Source organism: Homalodisca vitripennis, chromosome 8, assembly GCF_021130785.1.
Source record: "Homalodisca vitripennis isolate AUS2020 chromosome 8, UT_GWSS_2.1, whole genome shotgun sequence".
In the NCBI taxonomy this organism is placed as follows: Eukaryota; Metazoa; Arthropoda; class Insecta; order Hemiptera; family Cicadellidae; genus Homalodisca; species Homalodisca vitripennis.
In genome coordinates this window covers 11,522,013-11,545,711 of record NC_060214.1, presented here as the reverse complement: position 1 = coordinate 11,545,711, position 23,699 = coordinate 11,522,013, and the positions used below count along the sequence as shown (strand labels likewise).

The 23,699-nt window shown below is 35.5% G+C and overlaps 2 protein-coding genes across 4 annotated transcripts in view; one reads left to right on the top strand and one right to left on the bottom strand.

The window, feature by feature from the left end:
• Positions 1-18,986, top strand: part of LOC124367287 (tetratricopeptide repeat protein 21B-like) — a 69,086-nt gene extending 50,100 nt beyond the window's left edge. The window contains exons 16-18 of one of the 3 annotated variants that reach the window (XM_046824003.1): positions 272-546; positions 1,526-1,754; positions 17,999-18,986. In XM_046824003.1, coding sequence (XP_046679959.1) covers positions 272-546; positions 1,526-1,734 — 484 coding nt within the window. In that variant the 3' untranslated portion in view covers positions 1,735-1,754; positions 17,999-18,986. Of the gene's footprint in view, positions 1-271; positions 547-1,525; positions 1,857-17,985 lie in introns of those variants that run through there. The other 2 variants (XM_046824004.1, XM_046824002.1) reach the window with 2 other exon arrangements.
• LOC124367288 (F-box/LRR-repeat protein 21-like) overlaps positions 3,425-23,699 on the bottom strand; it is a 29,078-nt gene continuing 8,803 nt past the window's right edge. Inside the window, exons 2-9 of the mRNA XM_046824005.1 lie at positions 22,016-22,239; positions 19,995-20,256; positions 17,993-18,207; positions 13,667-13,834; positions 12,066-12,161; positions 10,784-10,948; positions 9,735-9,871; positions 3,425-4,139 (exon numbers count right to left, since the gene is read on the bottom strand). Of these exons, the coding sequence (XP_046679961.1) occupies positions 3,992-4,139; positions 9,735-9,871; positions 10,784-10,948; positions 12,066-12,161; positions 13,667-13,834; positions 17,993-18,207; positions 19,995-20,256; positions 22,016-22,239 (1,415 nt within the window). The 3' untranslated portion in view covers positions 3,425-3,991. The remainder of the gene's footprint in view (positions 4,140-9,734; positions 9,872-10,783; positions 10,949-12,065; positions 12,162-13,666; positions 13,835-17,992; positions 18,208-19,994; positions 20,257-22,015; positions 22,240-23,699) is intronic.

Genomic DNA, 23,699 nt, shown 5'->3' with positions numbered 1-23,699 from the left:
GTGACTAGTTAACATGTGTGCTGCAATTTAAAATTTTTCCACTTGTGAAGTGATTAGATTTTTGTTAAAAAAATATAATAAAACATTCTTTCAAATTATTACTTAAAACATAACTGTGGACTTATAAGTTAAATAAATTAATAAATGTTTTATTTATTGTATTGGTTTAAAAATTGTAATGTATTTATATTTCAGATGGTCAGTAAATTTTGGTTGTGCTTGATATGATAGTAAAGTTATTAAAGGTAATTAAAATGTGTTTGCTGTTTAGGGTGGGAGCGACGCTGGGGCTCGCCAACGGATATGTCCAACAGAAGCAGACGGCGCGGGCGCGCAACCTGCTGAAGCGTGTGGCCAGCGCGGCGTGGCTGGTGGAGGAGGCAGAGCACCTGGAGCGCTGCTGGCTTCTGTTGGCAGACCTGCACATTCAGGCCGGGCGACACGACGCGGCCACTGAGCTGCTGCGTCGCGCATTACAGCACAACCAGAGCTGCCACCGTGCGTATCAGTTGCTGGGCCTCATCGCGGAGAAAGATCAGAAATATTGTAAGTATTTTACACATCATCGTCACAATGAAAGGAAATGTTTACTTTCAATTTCAATAATGAAATAACATTAAAAACATTTATATCTGGACAAAATGAGAAAACTACAAAGAATATTATGGAGTTTCTTTTATAGAATACCACGTGCCTTATACCCCAACAAGATGGATGAGGGCAAATCCCAAATTTTACACGAGATAACGCATTGAGTAATACTTCAAATTTATGGTCTTTTTGGGATAAAACCATTTCATTTAGGACATGGAATTAACAACATTGCACAGAGTATTACATTCAATTTTTATTTCATATAAATACTGTTCATTTTTATAAAAATGTCATTTACTTAAAAAAAAAAAAACAAGAAAGTCATTGAAGGAGGAGCTCTTATTGGAAAACACTATTTTCTATTATTTGATAAAAGAAAAGATAACAGTTACACAACAAGTAAGATAAATAATTTAAATTGGAAATCCAAAAGATACAATTTTAGGTGAAAATAAAAGTGGAATTTACAAAATTAACTGTGAAGATTGTGATAAGATTTACATTGGCCAGACAAAAAGAACCATTAAAAAGATTTAAAGAACTCAAAAGATATTATAAATATGGACAAACTGAAAAATCAGCTATTGCCAAACATGCATTAGAAATATGAAATAATGATTTTTTACCAATTCAAAATTCACCCTTCCTTAAAATATAACAATTCTTTTTGACCCAAACTTTTATACAAATATAAATATTTATTTTATTTTTAACTAAAAAAATCTTGAATTAAGTTTTATTCAACTGATAGTTTTAAATTGTAAAATATTTATATTATTTCAAATTGTTGATTCACACGACAATGGCATCTTTGATGTCAAAAGGCCTCGTGTTAAAAAATAAAATGATTGGATAATTGTGACTTTTTCTTTTATTAAATAATAGAAAACAAGAGAGTGTATATAAAACGTGTATACCTGGGTTGTTGCAGTGGAGGCCAGCGTGCAGTACCGCCATGCGTGGAAGCTGAGCGGGGAAAATGACCCAGCGTTGGGGTTCAAACTGGCCTTCAACCAGGTGAAGGCCAAACGGTACGCTGACGCCATCGGCACGTGCCAGGCGGTGCTGAAGCTGAACCCAGACTACCCTCGGATCCGCAAGGAGATCCTAGACAAGGCTGTGAGCCACTTGCGCACTTAGTCACTCGCCGCAACTCGAAGGTACTCAGTCCAGTCACATATCCATCAGCACTCACATTGTATTCTTCAGTTAACGTTCATGTGTATATAACCATTAAAACTTGGCACTGGTGTTTTATTCTTCTTTGACTTTTCTTTATTTTTCCCTCCCCCTTCATATTCATTTACATCTTTTTCAGATGTGATTTTTTAGAGTAATGTAGTCCATGTTTACATCGATGTTACTCACTTTTCATCAATGTTAAGTATGGAGCACACAACATTTTTTAAGTTGTACTTTTTTAACAGTGTGATTTTATTAATGGAATTTACCCATTTTTATGTTTTTACACTGATGAATCATTTGAATCTTGTCATAATTAGTACAGGGTCGTTATTTTAAGTAACCCAAACATTGCGAAATAACTAAATGTTATACTTGCTACAGGCTAATCATGAATTGTAATCATATACAATTTTTTTTTATATTTGGTTTTTAGTGAACAACAGTTTTTACCATCAATTTTATTTTGAGCCCTAATAATGGAGTAGTATCTGTGAAATATTTTAGTTTCTTTCACATTATGGCATGGTTGTCCGAACATGAGTGGAGCACCTAAATGATTATTCATTGCTTAAATTTACATTAGGGAGTAGAGTACACATTTAAATATAATTATGTTCACAACCCACTGGCTACTAATGAAAACAAATGTTAACGTATACAAATAAAAATGGATACTCTGAGAGCTATAACAAAGCTATAAAGGGTGTTCAGAAACTCGTCGTTTCAAACAAAAAATGTTATATAAACATAGATAAAGAAATGTCACCACAAAAAATTACCTCCAAAATTAGGTTATAATTAATAGGGCTGAAAGCCAAGGATTGTTACTAATTGATACGATCAGCTAACTTACCTTGAAAATTATCTTCTAGGGTCTACCGATTGAAAGAACACATAAAGGTACACATAATTAGAAATTTTTTATTGCACTGCAATCTGTCTCAACCAGTAGAGAACATTCTAGTAATCGTACATCCTCTTTACTTTGTTAAAGGAGATCTAACCATCCTTTTGCATAAGAGATGCATAGTATTACCCTTGAAAGTATTATGAGTGGTCGATCACTTAATATTTTTAACTGGAGCAAATTTCTTAATATGTCTAATTCTTACTGTAAAGACCATCTCCCCACGCTGCTAGAAAAATAAAACTCAGACAATAATTATTAGACTATTGTTTTTAAAAATAACTTTAATAAATATGATATGTACAGTTATAACATATTTAAAAAACTCTACCTACAATTGTTTTATTTTAAAATACATATGTATTACAAAATGTACAATATTAAAATCTATCACAATCGTAGAAATAAATATTTAATAACACAGTTAGTATACATTAGTTGTACCAACCACTTTCAATGTTTTTACGTATCAAATGAAGTTGGAAGGTAATCGAAATGCATTTGTCTCATAGTCAACTCTACATAGAAAGAATGTTTCATGAAGAAATGTTCTCTTAAATTACAAAAAGTATAACATTGAATTTTGCTGGGTGTTTAGTAGAAAAAAAGCAATCCTGAAGTGTGTTATTTTGTTGTATTTTAATAAATTTTTGTATATTCATTAAATTAATATTAACAAATGTTTTATCAATATTTGAACTTAAAAGTCGGATGGTTGGTATGTGTTTTAGATTTGGCATTGTTCTAAAATTCAATGTTATTTGGAAGTAAAGCAAAGTTTACTATAAAACACTGTTTGCTTTTATTATCTTTGTGATATGCACTAAAAGGTGTTCAGGAGAACAGATTTTTGTGGGAATCTTTCGAAGAGCATTGCCATTATTTTGATTTCAATATTTGTAGTTAAGGAATAAATTAAATATGTATGGATTGAATTGAACAGGTGGTCGCTCTAGAGGTGACTGCCTGTGATGAGTCAGAATTCCGCAATTCTAAAACTTTCCACACACCTTTACGTTGTGTGTTCCTTACTTTCCTTGATCTGTATATCCCAGCTCGGGAACTAAGCTACTGGTACCTGCAGTAAGTCAGGACAGAGACTCGTATGTATTCTATTGGTAATCAATCATATTTACTTTTAATTTGCAATAATTTGGTTTGTGTAATTAGAAAGACACGTAGGGGAAAGTGTGTTTCATTACCCTTTTCCTTTAACAAAATTTATCAACACTTACATCATTTAGTAGCTAAGCAAAGAGTGATTGGTACGTAGTGGAGCCCAGTATGAGTAGACGATGTCAGATGTCAGTGTACACTGGCTGTCAGTTGTGCTGCGGACAGACGATTGAACTCCTTGTCTGAGAGCATGTGCCATGCACGGCCGAACTTCTGTGAGACCTCCCGCTCTGTGTCCTCGTACGAGCGTGAGGCCATGCGTAACCACTCGTAGAATCTGCCAACACGTATATCATTTTTTAATAATTCATGCTTTACCAAACTACCAATTACGTAAAATACTTGATAGTTAATATAGATATAGGATAGTAAAATGTTCAATAGCAAGGCTATCTTTGTCAGACACGTCACAGATGTAAATAACACATTTAGGTATTTACTTTTTGATAAGTATGATTACCAGCCCATGAAGCCATAAATGGAAAAATGAAGTCCCTGTGGATGGGTCCAGAACTGTGGTTTAGAGTAGCACACTTGGGACACCTTCGGCTCATAAACAACTACAAGCAGTACACTGTAGATGTTCTCTGGATGAACTGCAACAGCCGTGATCCTGCCGTATGGAGTGGCAGGTCTCTCCAAAAGCATCTTAGAAGATAGTAATGAGACACAGGCCAATAAGTTTGTAATAAAGAAGGATCAGCGGAACACCCAGCCATCTCAAAAGTGTCGGCAGAAATGATTGAAAAGGCGTTTTGTGGGCTATTGAACATTAAGAAGGTACAGATCCTAGCAAACTTTTGTTGCTGTCCACTACTGAATTAGGACAAATAGTGAAACAAGTGTGAAAAAACCGTACGTTACAGTGCTTTAACTACAAGTAATACACTCATTGTGGAGGAGGAAGTATGTTTTCATACCGTGACCAGATTCTGACCTCTGACAATCTAAAAGAATCAGAATTCTACTTGAAGAGAGAGAAGAATTGTTCACCTTGACTGTTGTACAGGGTGGTGCATATGTCAGTTCCCCAGAAGAGTAATTTAATGGCGTTATAGGTTGATTGAATAAATCACTTTTAGACAAGAAAACAAATGCATTATATGAAATTACTTACATATCACCATACAATGTTAAAGCAACTGTTCAAAATGTCCACCTTGATTTTGTATAGACTTCATACAACTGAGAACGGAATCACAAATTTTTAGCGATAAAGGTTTATTGTTATTAACAAGATCAAATGCATTTCTAATTAGGTTTCTGAGTTGGTCAAGATTTTGCAGTTTTGAAGCATACACAGTCTCCTTTATAATACCCCGTAGTGAAAAATCACATGGGGTTAGGTCTGGCGAGCGCGCAGGCCAATTGATTGTACCATGACGACCAATATGTTATTTAAAAATCTCGAACTTGGATGCCAAAATGTGCTGGGGTACCATCTTATTGCCAGATGAGCGAATGAATATTGAAAACCGGATTGTTTCTGAGCTCGGGAACTACTACTTTTTGCAGCAACCGTAAATAACTTTCTGAGTTAACATTTCCTTGAAGCAAATAAGGACCAATCAATGCATTACTCGAAATACCTCTCTATACCATAACACCAGGTACATTGAGTTCTGCTTGGATTATGGTATGAGGATTTACATCCGACCCGCACACGCAGTTATGCCGATTAACTTGTCCATTAATTTTGAAACATGCCTCATGACACCAAAAAATTGATCCCATAAATTTGGACCAGTCTCTGAGCGGATAATTTTTGTCTCACAGAATTTCATTCGCCTATCGTAATCATCCTCGTGATGTGCTTGGAGTAAAGATGGACGGTAGGGCTTAAATTTGAATTACTTTAACATTGTTTGCATGCTTCTTCTTGATATTTTTTAGTTCAGAAGATGCCTTACAAGTCGATTTACCAGGACTGGCTACAAAAGCTTGAACAACTGTCTGCAAGTTTTCTTCGTTGCAAATTGATCGTGGATGACCACACTTCCGAGAATTTCTTTTTTTCCTTGGGGCGGTCTACTGCCATGCACTTAAGCCTCAAGGACTTTTTGTGCACCCCGGAAACACACCATGAAACCTACCAGTCTATGATTTCAGCAGTTCCACAAACCGCCGAAAACAACCTATCAGGTCCTCCTGGGGAAATTCACCAGCCCTGTCCAAACTACCAAAGATTGCATACCGCTCCCTTGCTATTGAAGGGCAATCAAAGAGCAGGTGCTCAGCAGTTTCATCCTACTCATTACACATTCTACAGAGCGGATTCTCCGGAAGGATGCAGACTCTGTGGAGATGCTTCCTCAGGTGACCATGCCCCGTGATAAGGCCAATAACCCGAGAAGACATTGATCTATTTAATGAGAGAAGGTCCGACGCCACCCTGGAGGAAGGTGACTGTAATACCATTCTGCTCATTCTCAAGCCCGGATGCAACCTCCACATTCTCTCATGCTCCACGCGAACCCATTTCGAGACAGCCCTAGAGGATTCACACCTTGGAACACCGCAGGACGGTTAAGGGCCTGTCATAATTGTTGCTGAGCCCTGGTTTGCCAGGGCATCAGCTCTTTCGTTCCCAGGGATCCCCTCATGACCAGGAACTCAACAAACAGTCACATTGTTGATTCTGGCAATGGAGGAAACGGCTTGATAGCAATCCCAAACTAGTTTGGATTTAAATACACAAGAGTCCAGTGCCATCAGCGCTGCCTGACTGTCCGTGAAAATATTAATCGTCTTGCTCCTATATCACAGATGAAGATTCTCACGAGCACATTCCATAATAGCTGTGACCTCCACCTGAAAAACTGTCGGATACGTACCCATAGGGACCACCAGCTCCCTACATGGTCTCACTCCCAGAATTCCAGCGCCTGTGCCGCTTTTTGTTTTAGAGCCGTCTGTGAACCATTCAAGCTCCGCTGGTGGAAAGAGGTTTCCTTCCCTCTGACCAATCATCCCTAGAGGGTACAACAATCCTAAAGGGTTTGTCAAAGGACAAAGCTGCACCTGGCCCACTAGGAAAAGCCCCAGTGATAGAAAGGCAGGCCATCCTTTGGATACCCGCCAAACGAGCTACCACCATCTTGACCTCCGTTTTTGGCCACCAGACGACAGCTCCACACATTAGTGCATGTCTGACTACGGAAACATAAAGCCAGTACAAGAGCCTCCTCGGCTTCAGTCCCCAGGGCCCACCTATCACAAGTCTTCATTACATTAGAGACCATTTCCCCCTGGTGATGACCCTTTCTAGATGAGGTCCCCAGTTTAGGTCCCTATCTAGGATCACGCCCAGGTACTTGACCTCAGACTTCAGCTCAATGGAAGAGCCTCTGAATAGAAAACGAGCATTTTTTTAAACGCTTCCTGTGTTTTCAAATTTCTTATTTAACTTCCGCATATACTGTTGAGTGGGTATCATGACACCTGGTTATTTACGACTAAATTCTTCAATTATAGCAGTATTTTTATTATGCTTCCGCCACAACTGAAGGATGTAAACTCGTTGGATTGTAAACAATTTAAAAACACACAAACAAAAAATAACAGACGCAAAGAGCGTCACTTTACACTAGCCACTGGAACGGACAACAATGAACTTACTCCGTGTTGCTGCCAACAACATTGTTTACCAACCTATCGAAAACAAAATATCTTAATTTATGGGGAAACAGACATATGCGCCACCATGTAGTTTGGTCAAAATCAGTGTCTGTGTACAAGAAATATGGTTGGAGTCAAATACAACACATTAAAAAATTACATTAACATGTTCATGACGACGGCTTATTCCGGACTTCTTTTTTCAATAATAACAATGGCCAAAAACCTTTTCATTCCGTTAAACGTCCAAGTATAATGAGAATAGTATTATTTTAAAATTAATTATTTCAATAAGTTTTTTCAATTTTTCTCTATGTGTCCCAGGGGTATCTAAAAATTAATTTACATTTATTTAAGTGCAGGATGAAATTTAACAAACCACAAAGACAGGAAAACAATAAAAACACAATAAGGTAAGGAAATACATAGCTACGTGTACCCTATCGGACGCACGACGTGCTTATGAAATCCAAGTGGATGGGCTAGCCTACACGTCGTCGTGGACGTATTAATCATAATTAGTATAACAGAAACTTACAGGGAATACATACTGTAATATCGGTTGTTTGTTCTACCATAATTAATTTAGATATTGTTGGTTTTCTAAAGTTTGTTACAAACAAGTAAAACAATGAGTACTTACATACATGATCAATATCATGCACAATCATCAAACTGGGGTATCTGGACTAAGGATAGTAAAACTGACATAACCTAAAGAAACCAGAATAACAATTATGGGAATGTTTATGTTTCCAGGGAAATAATCTAAAACCTTCCACTAACCTCAATGTCACATTAAACACCATATCACCCCATCAGAATGGTGGAAGGAATTTCCAAAACTCATCTAAACAAAGTATACAGAAAGCTGACAACTGTCAAATGTTTTTAATCCTATTTAATCATACACTTTGCAGTAGCATCACAGGATTAATAAAATATTAAACTACAATTTTTACTGTAATGTGTTGCTAATGTAGCACTGGAATTGCAAGGTGCAAATTCTTAGAACAGTTCACTGAGTCACATAATTCAGTAAGGTGACAATTGAAATGCACTTGTCTGGCCGTATGTTTGCAGTTTGCGATAGGTTCCACAGAAAATGTACATCCAAAAGACTCAATAGCAATGATATATGTTTGTGTTAATCAAGAAATGGCTAAAAAGAGTGAATTTAAGCTTTAAAACATTTTACACATTTTTTATGTACATTGTTTAGACTTCCCTGTTCAATATACTTTTCCTTTCCAATCATTACGAATTTTTCATTTTTTGGAACAGTGTTAAAATTAATTTACAACGAACTTGTTGATGATCTTCAAAGATTTTTATCTCACTGCTTCTGCAAACTTTAACCTGATTCCCTTTAACCCATTGCGGATCGTATTGTTTTGGCACGTGGGCACCAGCGGGCACAAATTAATTTACGGTCAGCGGCCGAACGAACAGCAATTGTGCGCCACATCGTATCGCTCTCTATTGTATACTTTATCTACGTTGAACTGGATTCCGGTTTATAAAAATATCTCCATCTATATTCTTAAAAACTAAATAATTAAATACATTATATTGTTTATGAACTATTATTGTAATAAATATCGATCACGTTCAGACGATCGTAGGTTTTCCATTTCAATCAGCTCATATTATGACACATGAATTATACCATAAAATGCAATACTAGTTACTGTTATAATAACAGCTGAGAAAAACAACCAATCAGAAGCGCTAAAAAGCAGAGAGTAAACTCATATAAATGATTTTTCAACTTCGACATACAACTGCGATCTGTAGGATATTTATAAAACTTTTGAAAACACTGAACGTAGACTGTTGTTAAACACTCTTAGTTGACAAGTGAAGACGATCGCCCAATCTATCAGACACTAATTAATAGAACTATTTGGAGGGAAACTTAAAAGCAGACTACTTTTGCAATCTGAGCTCATCATCTTGCATGTTAGGCCCGGCCGCTGCGTGACGAGCACAGCTCGTCAGTGATCCGCAATGGGTTAAAGAGAGACACACATGAGACGAGTAAAATGTATGGCCTGAGACAGGGATGTTGTCTTGTCTTGGTTAATATATCCATATTGATTTTTCATAAAATGGGAGTACAATTTATATCAGTCTCTATAAACTGAGGCTGCAGATGGTAAAAATCACGGTTTTCCACAATGATTATAACATATTACAAATAAGAAAAAAACAGTGAGCTATGGAAACAAACACAAACAGTGCGGTTACTCACCCAGGAGACCACTCAGGATTGTGAGGCCAGTCACATCGCAGTATGACAGCATTACGACGAATGTACAGATAGCGCAGCTTCTTGCCCTCGTTGGCCAGCAGGAGGACTGTGCTTGTTGAGACACGCTCACGCACTACCTGTTGAAGTATACGCTTTCTAATATTGAACAGCAACTTTTACAAATAAGGTTAAAAATCTCTCGTAGCTGTCAAATAGCTAGAATACTTATAATATTTCAGCAGTGTACTTAGTTTTAGTTTAAAATATCTACTCATAAAGATTGTATGTTCAGAAATACGATTAACTACCAAACCTTCATGATATTCTATTGTTATTTAAGTAACATGAAGAAAGGAAGAACATTTTTACACTTAGTCCAATTAGATAATACAGAAACGGTTCTTAAAGTTTATTTGAAAAATAACTCTGATTTTAAACTTATAAGTGAATGTTTAGATTTTTCTTATCATTTCTGATACGGACATCTGTATATGATGATTTCAAAATCTCTTCTATAAAAATTCACAAAATATTTTAAATATAAATTAGAAAATATAATAAAATGTCCACTTAGTTATACCAATATACAGAAATACAGAATAATTATTAGTCATTTATTTAAAAGTGTGTGTACGTTGAACAACTACTATGGAAGTGTGTGAAGATTGAGCAAACATCATTAAACTGCTTACAAGTGTGTGAAGATTGAGCAGACATCATTAAACTGCTTACAGGTGAGTGAAGATTGAGCAAACATCATTTAACTGCTTAAAAGTGTATGAAGATTGAGCAAACATCATAAACAACTTACAAGTGTGTGAAGATTGAGCAAACATCATTAAACTGCTTACAAGTGTGTGAAGATTGAGCAAACATCATAAACAACTTACAAGTGTGTGAAGATTGAGCAAACATCATTAAACTGCTTACAAGTGTGTGAAGATTGAGCAAACATCATTAAACTGCTTAAAAGTGTATGAAGATTGAGCAAACATCATAAACAACTTACAAGTGTGTGAAGATTGAGCAAACATCATTAAACTGCTTACAAGTGTGTGGAGATTAGGGCAAACACGACACATCATGAGCAAGAACGGATCCATTCGGTCATTGAAGCTCTTGGGTTGATGGAACCTGGGCAGCTTGATATGTCCGAACACGCAGAGCTGGTCCTTGTACAGGTCCATGGCTCTGGTGAGAATGTCAGTTAGCAGCTGTGGACAAGATTCAGATTGGTTTGAAAATATGATACAGGCTGCCGTGAAAGTGAAGTTGCTGTTTTGGCTTTAGAAAAATAATTGGATTTGTTATATATAGATTACCTGTCATTATGTGTCAACCCATTACAGCCATTTGTATTGTATTGATAATAAAAATTCAGAGCATAGATGCAAAAGAACAACTGTAAAGGTGTGTTGAATTCCTAAGCACACTCAGAAATGAAATCCTTTCAAACTGATTTACAATCCTGAATTCTTAAAAGATAAAAAAGTGCTCTTGGGGTTTTAACAATATATTTAAAACAAAAATAGAAAAAAATCTTAAAGTTGTATATATTATGTAAGTAAGTAAAGAAAATATTGTATTATCACTTACTTTATTTACTATCATAAAAAAGTGTTATTAAAGTGTTAATAAGTGTTGAATTATTTGTGTGTTATTTAATTACACTATACATCTAAATATTTTTTTAAATAAAATAAAAATTTCTTATGTAGTTTTTAATCTGTAATGTTGAAATTTTGTTACAAATTATGACTACTAGTAGCGAGTCTTTAGTGACAATAATAGAATAAGGAAATTGTCCAATTCTTCGTTATTGATGATGAGTGGTTTATACATTTGTAATATATAACAATGGGAAATGTCCAAAATCCTATTATCAAAGTTTTGTTTTTGTATTTTTGTTTAAAAAACAATTGACAAATATTTGTCAGTCGCTCTTTAAGCAAGAACTGCTTGAGCATGACCAGACAGGTTTGCCCTCCGCAGACAGCACAGGTTACATGTGCTAAAGCTGCATCAGATTCAGCCTGGCATTGATAATTTGTGTGAGTAGAAAACATCATTTTTGTCTCGAGAAAAAATGCAATCTAACACATGTTTAGCATTAGCTAAGCACGGCTGTCACTATTTAAAGTTTTGAGAGAAAATTGCTCCTTTTTTGTAATACAGACACCAAGCTTATTATTGAAACCTGGGTTGAATGTAGTTTTCATTGTTTTTATTCACGCAAGGAACAATAATTATACTGTCTGTAGACGATTGCGTGGTTGTAGATGAACAAATATGAATACTTATTTATTAAACATGTCCTTACACCGTACTCACCTTACACTGAGGACTGACGTAGAGCACTGTGTGCACCGGTGCTGATTCCTGCCACAGAAGATGACGTTCTCGGATGCACTCCACTCTAAGGTGCACCTGTATCATGTTCTCATAAATGTGAATGACCCAATTAAAAATAATCAAATTCAAGGATAAACTTGCTGAATCTTTTAAGACGTGCTTCAGACAAACCGATAAAAGAACTATGTACATCTCTTTCCACAACAATAATGATTGACTAAGTTGAGGAGAAAATCCTGTTTCCTTCACAAACCTTCCATCATGAAAATCAAACATTAAACAAAGAATGTAAATAGCAATGGGGTAGAGTCGTATAACAATTTCAGAACCTATTATATAGGTCTATGTTATTCCAATATTTGAATTAGTTACCATAACATGTTTAAATAAGTCAGTTAAGTAAGGTTTTGCGGGAAGGAAGAACAAACTTCTACAATCCAAAATATACATGTGTACTATTAGTTGAACAAATATTTCAATATACAAATTGTAAGCAACTGAATATTTTTATGTTTGTTGTGACTATATAAAATGGTTAGAGAAGATACTAAGAGGGAAGGCATTCACTCTGGCTCTACGTGTTGAGAGGATAATAAGTGGGAAGGTAATCTCTCTGGTTCTACGTGTTGAGAGAGGATACTAAGTGGGAAGGTAATCTCTCTGGTTCTATGTGTTGAGAGGATACTAAGTGGGAAGGTAATCTCTCTGGTTCTACGTGTTGAGATGATACTAAGTGGGAAGGTAATCTCTCTGGTTCTACGTGTTGAGAGAGGATACTAAGTGGGAAGGTAATCTCTCTGGTTCTACGTGTTGAGATGATACTAAGTGGGAAGGTAATCTCTCTGGTTCTACGTGTTGAGAGAGGATACTAAGTGGGAAGGTAATCTCTCTGGTTCTACGTGTTGAGATAATACTAAGTGGGAAGGTAATCTCTCTGGCTCTACGTGTTGAGAGAGGATACTAAGTGGGAAGGTAATCTCTCTAGTTCTACGTGTTGAGAGAGGATACTAAGTGGGAAGGTAATCTCTCTGGCTCTACGTGTTGAGAGAGGATACTAAGTGGGAAGGTAATCTCTCTGGTTCTACGTGTTGAGAGAGGATACTAAGTGGGAAGGTAATCTCTCTGGTTCTATGTGTTGAGAGGATACTAAGTGGGAAGGTAATCTCTCTGGCTCTACGTGTTGAGAGAGGATACTAAGTGGGAAGGTAATCTCTCTCTCTGGCTCTATGTGTTAGTACATACCTTGAGAAGATACTGTGGGAAGGTATTCTCTCTGGCTCTACGTGTTGAGAGGATCTTAAGTGGGAAGATAATCTCTCTGGCTCTGTGTGGAGAGGATCTTAAGTGGGAAGTTAATCTCTCTGGTTCTATGTGTTGAGAGGATACTAAGTGGGAAGATAATCTCTCTGGCTCTACGTGTTGAGAGGATCTTAAATGGGAAGGTAATCTCTCTGGCTCTACGTGTTGAAAGGATTGTAAGTGGGAAGGGTATTCTCTCTGGCTCTACATGTTAGTATCATATCTTGATTGGATACTAAGTGAGAAGTTTATTCTCTCTGGCTCTACGTGTTACTACTTACCTTGAGAGAAGGGTTGTTCTTGGCACATTGCTTCCAGCTCTTGCTGCTGACTGCTGTGATATCCAAGGGTGTGTAACGGTTCTGTATGATGTGGAGGTGTTGTAGCCTGATCTCTCCCAGCAGATAGACCACATCCTCTCCCAGGTTTTGGGGGCTTATCTCCAACACCTGGCCACAGTATTTTGTTATTCACTAGTAGCCTTTTTGGTATATTATATTTCTTCAAATAAAAAGTAAACTGCACCATAACAATTCTACATGCATACAGTTTTTAAGTACAAATAAGATTTTTATTTGTCAGACACTTTTTTGGACATTGAATTAATTAATTAAATTAATTTTTAATTTGTATGTTACATTTCAACTATTTTCTTTTGAATTAAAACAAGTATAAGTTAATAAAATGAGATTTGTATATCATAAGCTTTTTTAATTCAACAAAGAATATATACATTTTTCAAATATTTTTAGCTATTTTTTGTAATTTTTTATATATGAGGCGTAAGTACTGTTTAAAAAAAATAGAACAAGTAAAACAGTTTTTTGGCTGCTTAGCTCGCGCTTCATGTGCAGGAACTAGTAGTATTCAGATGGTGCCAAGTTCGGGCTGTAGGGCAAGTGATCGAACTGCTCCCAATGAAATTGTCGAACCAATGCACCAGTGGTATGAGGCCGAGCATTGTCATGGAGCAACACAATTCCGTTATTGAGCATTCCTCTCCGTTTGTTTTGAATTGCCCGCCTTAGTTTTCTTAAGGTTTCACGATACCTTGCTGCATTAATGGTTTCACCTCTTGGAAGAAAATTAATCAGCAAAACACCTTTCCGATTCCAAAAGACAGTGCACATGATTTTTTTGTGCAGGACATTGTCGTCTTGAATTTTTGTTTCTTCAGGGATTGCGTGTGTCACCACTCCATTGACTGCTGTTTGTATTCTGGTGTGACATGACGGACCCAAGTTTCACTACCTGTCCACAATTTTGTTTAAAAAATCCTCACCATCATCACTGTACCGTGTGGGAAAAGTCAAAACACTTCTGAGTTTTCTTGGTTTTGTGCTCAAGCATTTTTGGAACCCATCGGGTTGCGATAAACTAAGCGGTCCATAACGATTTTGTACAAAAGAGTACGTAAAATTTGTTGGAAAGCGTTGTCATAGTAAAACATCTGTTCTCTTAGAATTTTTGTCAACTGCCCTAACCAGATCATCGGTGACGAGAGAAGGCTGACCGCTCTGATGCTCATCATGCACATTTGTTCGACCGCCATTGAACATTCTAATCCACTTTCTCACAATTCGTTCACTCATCGCGTCTTCCCCATAAACATCTCGAAATTGATGATAAATTTGAGCCAGTTTCACATTTCTTGCATTCAAAAATCTTATTACAGAACAAATCTCACAATCGGGGAATCAATAATGTTAAACATCAATCAATATAAATATCAATTGTCTTAACCCTTTCCATCCCAGCGTCCGGTTTTCCGGACGTTCGAAAAACATCGCAAAAATCCCCGCGTCCGGTTTTCCGGACGTTCGAAAAACATCGCAAAAATCCCGGCGTCCGGTTTTCCGGACGTTAAGAAAAAAAAATTTTTTTTAATGTTTATTAACTCGGAATATTTATATAAATTATATATAAATGTTCGCAATAACATATACCGTTATAAAAACATCGATTTATTACGCTATAATGTTTTATTATTGACAACTTATTTACTTCTTTCTCTTAGTGTTGTGTCATCAACTGTGTTGAATTTTATCAGCTGTATTTGTTGGGTTTCATTCCAGCTTGTTGTTGAGAGGGGTAATAACATAAGTATTACAAGTAAACCAAAAATGATAAGGGAGTACAATGACTTTATGGGAGGGATTGATGGAAATGATCAGATGCTATATCATTATTTCAATGAAAGAAAAACCATCAAATTTTGGAAGAAACTTACATTTAATAATTTCTAGAATGCTCTTAAATTTATATACATTGTACAAAAACAACACAGACAATCCTGTAAGTAGGCTTCAATACATATCAAACTTGGTTGGTGAATTGACAGTTAAATAGGCACATGGGAGAGGAGTAGGCCTAGGTACTCATCAAAATGAAGCCAGTAATGCAAACAACGGTGGTACAAAATCATTTTTTGAAAAAATACCAGAAAATAAAGAAAAAAACTGCTGTGTGTGCAGTGCAAAAAGTACAAGAACTGGAAGGAAAAGAAACAAGTTTACTTTTATTTGTGTTAACTGCAAAAAGGGCCTGCACACTAAATGTTATCCTTTCCATAGATGTTTGTAAACAAAAACAAAATTTTATTGACTCGGATGGTAATTTTTAGTTTTTATTTTGTTAGGATTAGGAGTTTTTTTTTAGTTAAAAAATATGAAATAATTCATTGTTTGCCTATTGACATTCAATATATTTGGTTAGAACTATATGTTATGTAGAAGTGGAACATGATATGCCATATTGTTGTTATAACTGGGGAAAACTCCGAACTACAGTGATTTAAAAAAAAAATCCAGAACTTTTTTATTTCTCAACATATCAGTGTGAAGTATGGATTTTTTTGAAGACTGTAAATGTGGTTTTGTAAAGTGTTATCAATCTTGGTTAAATAATTTTTTTATGCCCATCCACAACGCAACAAAGTAAAAAAATCCTCAAAATATTTTTTAGTAAGTACATATTATTAAAAAAAAGTTATTGTAAATATTTGCATGTCGTTTTATATTTTATTTTATAGTATATATAACATATTTAGGAAGCTAATAACACTTAAACTACTAAAATTGCTTCATAAATAAATTTTTTATGGGTTTTCTAGTAAAATACGACAAAATGAACTAAAAGAGCCTGGGATTTTTGGGTATGTCATTAGTAAAAATACTTAGGATTTTTGGAACAAATTAAAAAAAAGTGTCTGGGATGGAAAGGGTTAAACATTCAGAGAAAACTGAAAACATAATATAGAACAACTAAAATGGCGTGAGTCGATAGCCAGTGAAAAAGGACGACTAGTGCGCATGCGCGGAACACCGATTGCAGTGTTATTGCGGCAGTAGAATGAAATGGTACTTACTTTCCAAGCAAGCTTCGTATTATTAGGTACAAACAATTCTCTCAGTGAGAAGCAACTGATATTTACACTATATTAAATTACCAATATGCATCATATTTTTAACACTTTTTACTACAAATTAAATAGTTTTTCAACAGTCCGTTCCAAAACCACAAAACACTAAATAATGAGTTTTTACAGGAACTTGGAAAAGGTATTTGAACTAGAGCTGCACCTTTTTTTCTTTCTTATTGTTCTTTCTTCATTGTTTAGGATTAAATTCTGTACTATAAAAAATAATAATTAGAAAATATTATTAAAATTACATAGCAAAACCTTAATTTTGTACTTAAAATGTTTTTAAATATCTGTAAGCTATTTTTAAATGGACTTGATTTACTTATAATTAAAAACCATTCAAATTGAACAATTAATTTCCAAGTTTATCAGAATATTGTATATAATTACTACTATAATCTTTCTTTTCTCTTTGAGTTAGGTTTTGAATATTAACCCATTGTGGATCGTATTGTTTTGGTGCATGGGCACCAGCGGGCACGAATTAATTTACGGTCAGCAACCGCACGAACAGCAATGGTGCGCCACATCGTATCGCTCGCTATTGTATACTAGAAAATTCAGCTGTGAAGGTAATAGTTCAGATGGAACATGGGCCTGTTGGGGTATCCGTGATGTAGGTAGGTTCCGGGGTGGCAGGGATGATGTCTGAATCATAGTCTAAATAAAGCGGCCCGGGCGAAGCGATTACAACATCCAGGCCATTGTCTAGACTAAACCCGCCAACATGTACGTCTGCGTCGTTTAGTTCTGTGTTACTAACCTCAAAGTATTATAATAACAACTGAGGAAAACACCCAATCAGAAGCACTAAAAAGCAGAGAGTAAACTCATATGATTGCTTTTTCAACTTCAACATACAATGCGATCTGTAGGATATTTATAAAACTTTTGAAAACTCTAAACGTAGACCGTTGTTAAACACTCTTAGTTGACAAGTGAAGACGATCACCCTATCGGGTGTCTATCAGACATTAATAGAACTATTTGGAGGGAAACTTAAAAGCAGACCGCTTTTGTGACCTGAGCTTATCAGTGATCCGCAATGGGTTAACATCTTGGGAAAAATATAATACTGAAAAATTATGTTTCTGGTATTATTTGTATTAGTGGCAACATGCAAAACTATATGAAATGAACACTCCTATGTTTATCTTGTACTGGCTCTATCTCCAGGTCTGACCTGTAGGTTGAGGAACACCCCTGCGTGCAGCAACGGACACGTGATCTTGGTGCAATTGACCAGCGAGAGTCTGCGCAAGGTCAGCGTGTGATCGTAACAGACCTGATCCAGCAGAGACAAGGCCTCACGATGGTCCAACATGAGGTCTATCAACTCCAGATGGCGCAGGGACTCCAGATTACCCATCAGCCTCTTCAGTGCCTCCAACAACTTCCCTGCGAGTCGATATTTTGTAAAAATTCTGTGGAAGAATGTCTTTAAAAACGGTTTGTGACTAAATTTAAAATCTTTGTGTAAATTTACAACAAAGACTTTAAAAAATTACTTGTTCAAACTGACGCCCCGAATATCATAAACCAAAGCCCCTAAGTTAAAAATTAAAGTTTGTAAAAAATGTGTCTTAAGTTGCATACATACTTGGAAACAGTAAATATAAATACTTATGAGAGAAATATGTTTCTTATTATCAGGTGATACATTCTAAAAAGTGTGCCTTTTTGTAGTAAATTAGTTATATGAAATTTATGTTACCTTTCCTAATTAAGAGTATAAAAAATTTGAGCACTACTTTATTAGTTTTGTACATTTTCTACATAGGTTGATTTTTCAAATATGCCTATTATTTATGAGTTACAGGAGAATTGTAAGTCAGAGTTTTATGTGCCTCATAGTGTTTCCTGGTTGTATAAGTTAGAAGTTAGACTGATTATTTGATTCGTTTAAGCGATGTAGGATTTGTCACCAAATTGTAGAAAAGTATGTCTTTATAAATTTTTCAGTCACTGACTGCACAAGACTGAGTTCATTGTTTTTTGAAAAGGATATTGGAATTGTGAATCATTTGTTGTAGCTAGCTATATTAATGTTTTTGTTACATAGTGGATTGTATTAGCACAGGCATTTAATATTGTGTTAGCTTTGCGCTAGACTATATAATGTTTAATATTTTGCACATTTATATTGTTACTTTATTAAACACATCACAAAGACTGTTGAACGTTGTTTTTATTTAATGCATTACAGATCAAATTTAACGACAATGTAATAAATACATGCAGGGTAAAGTGAAACAGAAAGTGTAGGTTGGTAGGTTGGAATATCTACAGAGTCAGTGAACAAGTTAGCTGCTTGAAACGTCAATACCAAATGTGTAATAGAATTTGAAAAAACAAAAGTACTTGCAAAATTTCCAAACTATTATTTCAGGCTAGTAAGAGAAACATTAGATATAAAAAAATAATAATTTCTATGAAGAAGATAACATTGAATTATCAAAAAGCTGGCAGTCTGATATTAAGCTCATCTCTGGTTGGTTGGTTATGCTTCAACAAATCACAATACAACTCCCCCTTGAACTCTAATTTATAAGTGGATTTGTATCATTTGCAATTTTGGTTGAAACATCAGTTGGCTGAACTTGGCTCCTCCAATGAGGCCAAAGTATTTCAAGTGTATAATTATGTTAACAATGTTTTTACGGGTTTGAACCGGAAAATTTAGATGGTAGTTAAGTTATATTGCAAATTCATTCCAATATTTGGCTAAAAAAATCTAATCTTTGGTACAGGTTTCAAAAATATTTCCACATTATCAAAATGCTGTTTGAAAACTATTGTAAATTTCATAAATACCAATGTAAATAATTTTTTTGTTCAATGCTTACTAATAACAATGGATTGGTTCTATAACAATTTGATTCCCTCTTGAAAGTCATCATCCTTTATTTTCTCCCTACAGACAGGCAGATGTAAAAACTGAGTTCTTTACTTGATTATAGTGTGTTCTATGTTGATATAGACACCAAGAAACAATCCTCTAATGAAATGTACGAAGAGAATTTCATTGTTTATACATTGACAAAAAGAATAAAAAAAGTTAAGTAAAGAATGTCTTTATCAAGTGAAAGTTAGGGATAAGAAGCCCTCTCTAAACTTCCAAAGAAAAAGCCAAACTATCTTTCCAGACTTGATTTGCTGCAAAAATAATGTGTAAGACAGTTTACCTCCAGTGCCGTAGAGACGACGGTTGCGCTGCTCCTCCCTTGCGCTCATGTTGCAAGGGAAGGTGTACTTGAGGGTGTGTATCAGTGACCCCACCCCCTTCACCGTCATGTGGTCACGGCCCTGGTGCTCCGCGTAGTAGGAGACCATGTTCATGAACTCGTACAGATTGTAGAAGTTCGTCATCGGAGTGAAGATCAGGACTCGGATGTGCATTCCGATGGCGCTGAGGCATTGCTGTGTGCGGATGTGGTCCAGGATGTACTGGAAAATGTAATAGCTGAGCTTTAGATAACTTAAAACATACTTTAGGTGATCAATCAAACTGTCATTCTTTAAAAATTCTGACAGAGCTCGGCGTTACTACTCGGTACTCATGTACCTGTGAACATAACTTCAACTTATACTTAAATGGCAAAATCCCTTTAACTGATAGGAATTTAAATGGAATCCTTGAACATTTTACAAAGTTTATTAGCTTTAAGTTACAACTTTTTTATTGGTTTTTTATCACTCATAATACTACATATTACCAAGAAGAACGTACTTTAAGTTATAGGTTTACATAATTTAAAAGAATTTTCATTTGCAAAATAAAATAACAGTTAGCCTCAAGTAGTTTTCCAATATCAACAGAATTATAAACTTATTCTATATTTTGAAGTTTGGATCCACCAAATGCACTAGTAGTTTAAACTGATAGGATACACTACAGAAGCTACAGTCACACTGAAACAATGCTAAACAATGTTTCAAACAGTATGCGTTGTAAACTTACGGTATAAAAAACACTTAATATGTGCATATAACTATATATATATATAGAGGCAAAAATTAATCCGAGCTTCCAACGGATTAAAAAAATTAAAATGCTCAGTTTAATTAGCGCGTGCGCACGCGCGCGCACACACACACACACACACTGTTAAGGGGCAATTAAAAATGTGCTCATTTTGTATCTTGTAAAATCCAAAAAACAATATGGTGTATATGAGTCTTACGATTCAGAGGCGACGCTCCATCATCAGGTTACAGTACAAACACAAATAAACCAATTGGCTTGGTGTTTGCAGTTAACATTGTGAAACGTGCTGCTAAACAGTTACAAAGACACATTAAAACTTGTAAAGCCTACATTTACATTATTATTTGTCCAAAAATTGTAAATGACATACAAAGTTTTTAAGCGCCATTGTGAACTGTGCAACTGTCTTGTGTTGCATTGTTTGATTGTAGCCATTCAGCAGATATATTTTTACACATTAGGCTGATGATGGAGTATCGTCTTTGAAACATGTACATGACAAGCACCTCAACAGTTACTTTTTGGATTTGATGGAGATAAAAAACGTAATTGATTTTTAAAGGCTCAAGGTGGTACATTATGAGGTGAACACTTCTAGAATTCCTCAGAGCAAGGCTGGACAACAGTCAGAACATGAGAACTTTTACTCTCAGGAACCAACTTTTCCAATGGCACTGTGAATTCAAGACTTTTTTTACTTAGAACAAGAAGCTAAGAAATCGCACTTAGTCCTAAAAAGACTTTTACACTGCTTCTGGAGTGTCAGGATATTCTGTATAAGTAAGATTTGGGGTACGGCTGCCCCCTGTCAAGATCTATTTAAGGATTTAGGGCATTAATTTCAGCCATGTCTCCTCAGAAGAAGGGAAAGCCAGCTTTGAAGCAGTCTCTCCAGTCAAAGTAAGCAGGGGGTGGCACACCCTTGTGCCCGTAAGTCTAGGCTAGCAACAGCCCTTAAGACTTGGGGAGCCTCACCAACTCCAACAGTCTTCTCCCATAGTGGACTAGGCCTATCGATCTACCCTTGCACCCCAGAATTTTTTTGTACATTTGCGGTTAGTGATGTGCTGCTCCTATGCATCCATCTAGATTCAAGTGACACATCGGTTTTTGTTGTACCCAGTGTAGGTTCAACTGGAAGGTAAAACCAGCCAGAAAAGAACCCTCCTGATAAAATTCGACTTTAAATCGGGAGAAAAATGAAGAAATGACAACTACCTGCCAGCCACTGTAATAGTTGAACTTGCGCCGCGTGAGTGTGGTGTCTTGGAAGACAAACGTGGACCAGGCGTAGGGCAGGTGGAAGCCTTGGTACCAGGCGCTGCAGACCAGGGAGGCATAGTACTTCTGCTCGGCGTTGAGGTACGAGAAGATGTTCTCCAACACGAGATCAGGCAGTTCACACCATCGGTCCTCCTCGATAGGGGGTAACTTGGGCTTTTCTGCAACAGAAGATGTCATTTCATCCCAAGTGTTGAAATGCTCGACAGTCTAGTAAACAATTAACTGTGCTAGGTAACTTCGTCAGCTAGTTTTAATGTGCATTAATCATATCTTTAAAATGAAACATCTATAATTCTATGACAATAAATCGAGATGGACACTAAACTTTTGTCTACAATGGATATTGGCTAAATATTACTCAGCGCTTTACAGGTGTTATATTGAAACTTAGCAAGTTGTCAAAATATTAAATAACAATACTGCTACAAAATGACAGTCTGATAATAATAAATTGTTATAGTTTTTTTAGTTATCTATATACATAAAAATCCAAGTTTACTTAAATTTATACATAAAATTCATAGCCATAACATGCATAATAAAAAAAATGGTGAAATTGAACAATATTGGTTAAGTAAAACCCTTAACAGCCATGTTGTGGTATCTTTGAAGGTTTATAATTTTGTTGAAAGACCAATTAGCTCATATCCCTTTGACAGGCTTAAAAATAATTTCTTTTCTTGGCTGTTAGAGAATCCATTTTATAGCTTAAATAAATTTTTAGAAATTAAAAATATGGATTTTTAATGATTAATACGTGTTTGTATTCTGTTACAATCACTGTTGTGTTGCATAAGCTTAATTATTGTTACTTTTAAGATTTTGACGTGGCTGTAGTAGTAATGAGCTGTATTTATGACTTTGTCAATGATGTACATTTTTGTGGCAAATGAAATGAAATGATTTGAAATGATTTATGAAATGAAATGAAATGATTTATGAAATGAAATGATTTATTAGCCCAATAGAACATTACAATGTTATAAGGCTCGTCAAGAAATAATAACACTAAATACTAAATAACAATTTAAAAAATACTAACTACAACACAAGTAACATATAGCTAATACTAGGTGGTATGATATTTCACATCTTAATTATTTTCTGGTGAATTCGGACGAAAATCGTCAAAAGTATAAATTTCAGTTTGAAGCATGTATTCTTTAATAGTTTTTTTGAAAGCCTTTAATGTAGGAATCTCTCTCCATGCTAAAGGTAATTTGTTTAAAAAATGCTGACTATTGTAAGAGAAAGATGTTTTTAAAATGGGTTGTTCTGTGTATAGGAACAGGTAGAAAATAACTATTACGTGTTGTGTAGTTATGATGGGAGATAAAGGGATTGGACTGTATTCTTTTATATGTTTGAGTTAAAACTTCCATTATGTAAATACTTCTTACTGTTAAAATTTGAAGATTAAAAAAATGTCCTCTACATGATTGATTAAATTTCAAATTTCCTAGAATTCGGATTGCTCTCTTTTGAGTTTTGAAAACCTGTTCAATAAATGGTGAACTTCCCCAGGAAACAATTCCATATCTCAACACAGATTCGAAATAGCCAAAATAAGTAGTTTTTGCTGTTCTTAAGTCCGTCAAGTCTCTAATTTTACGAATAG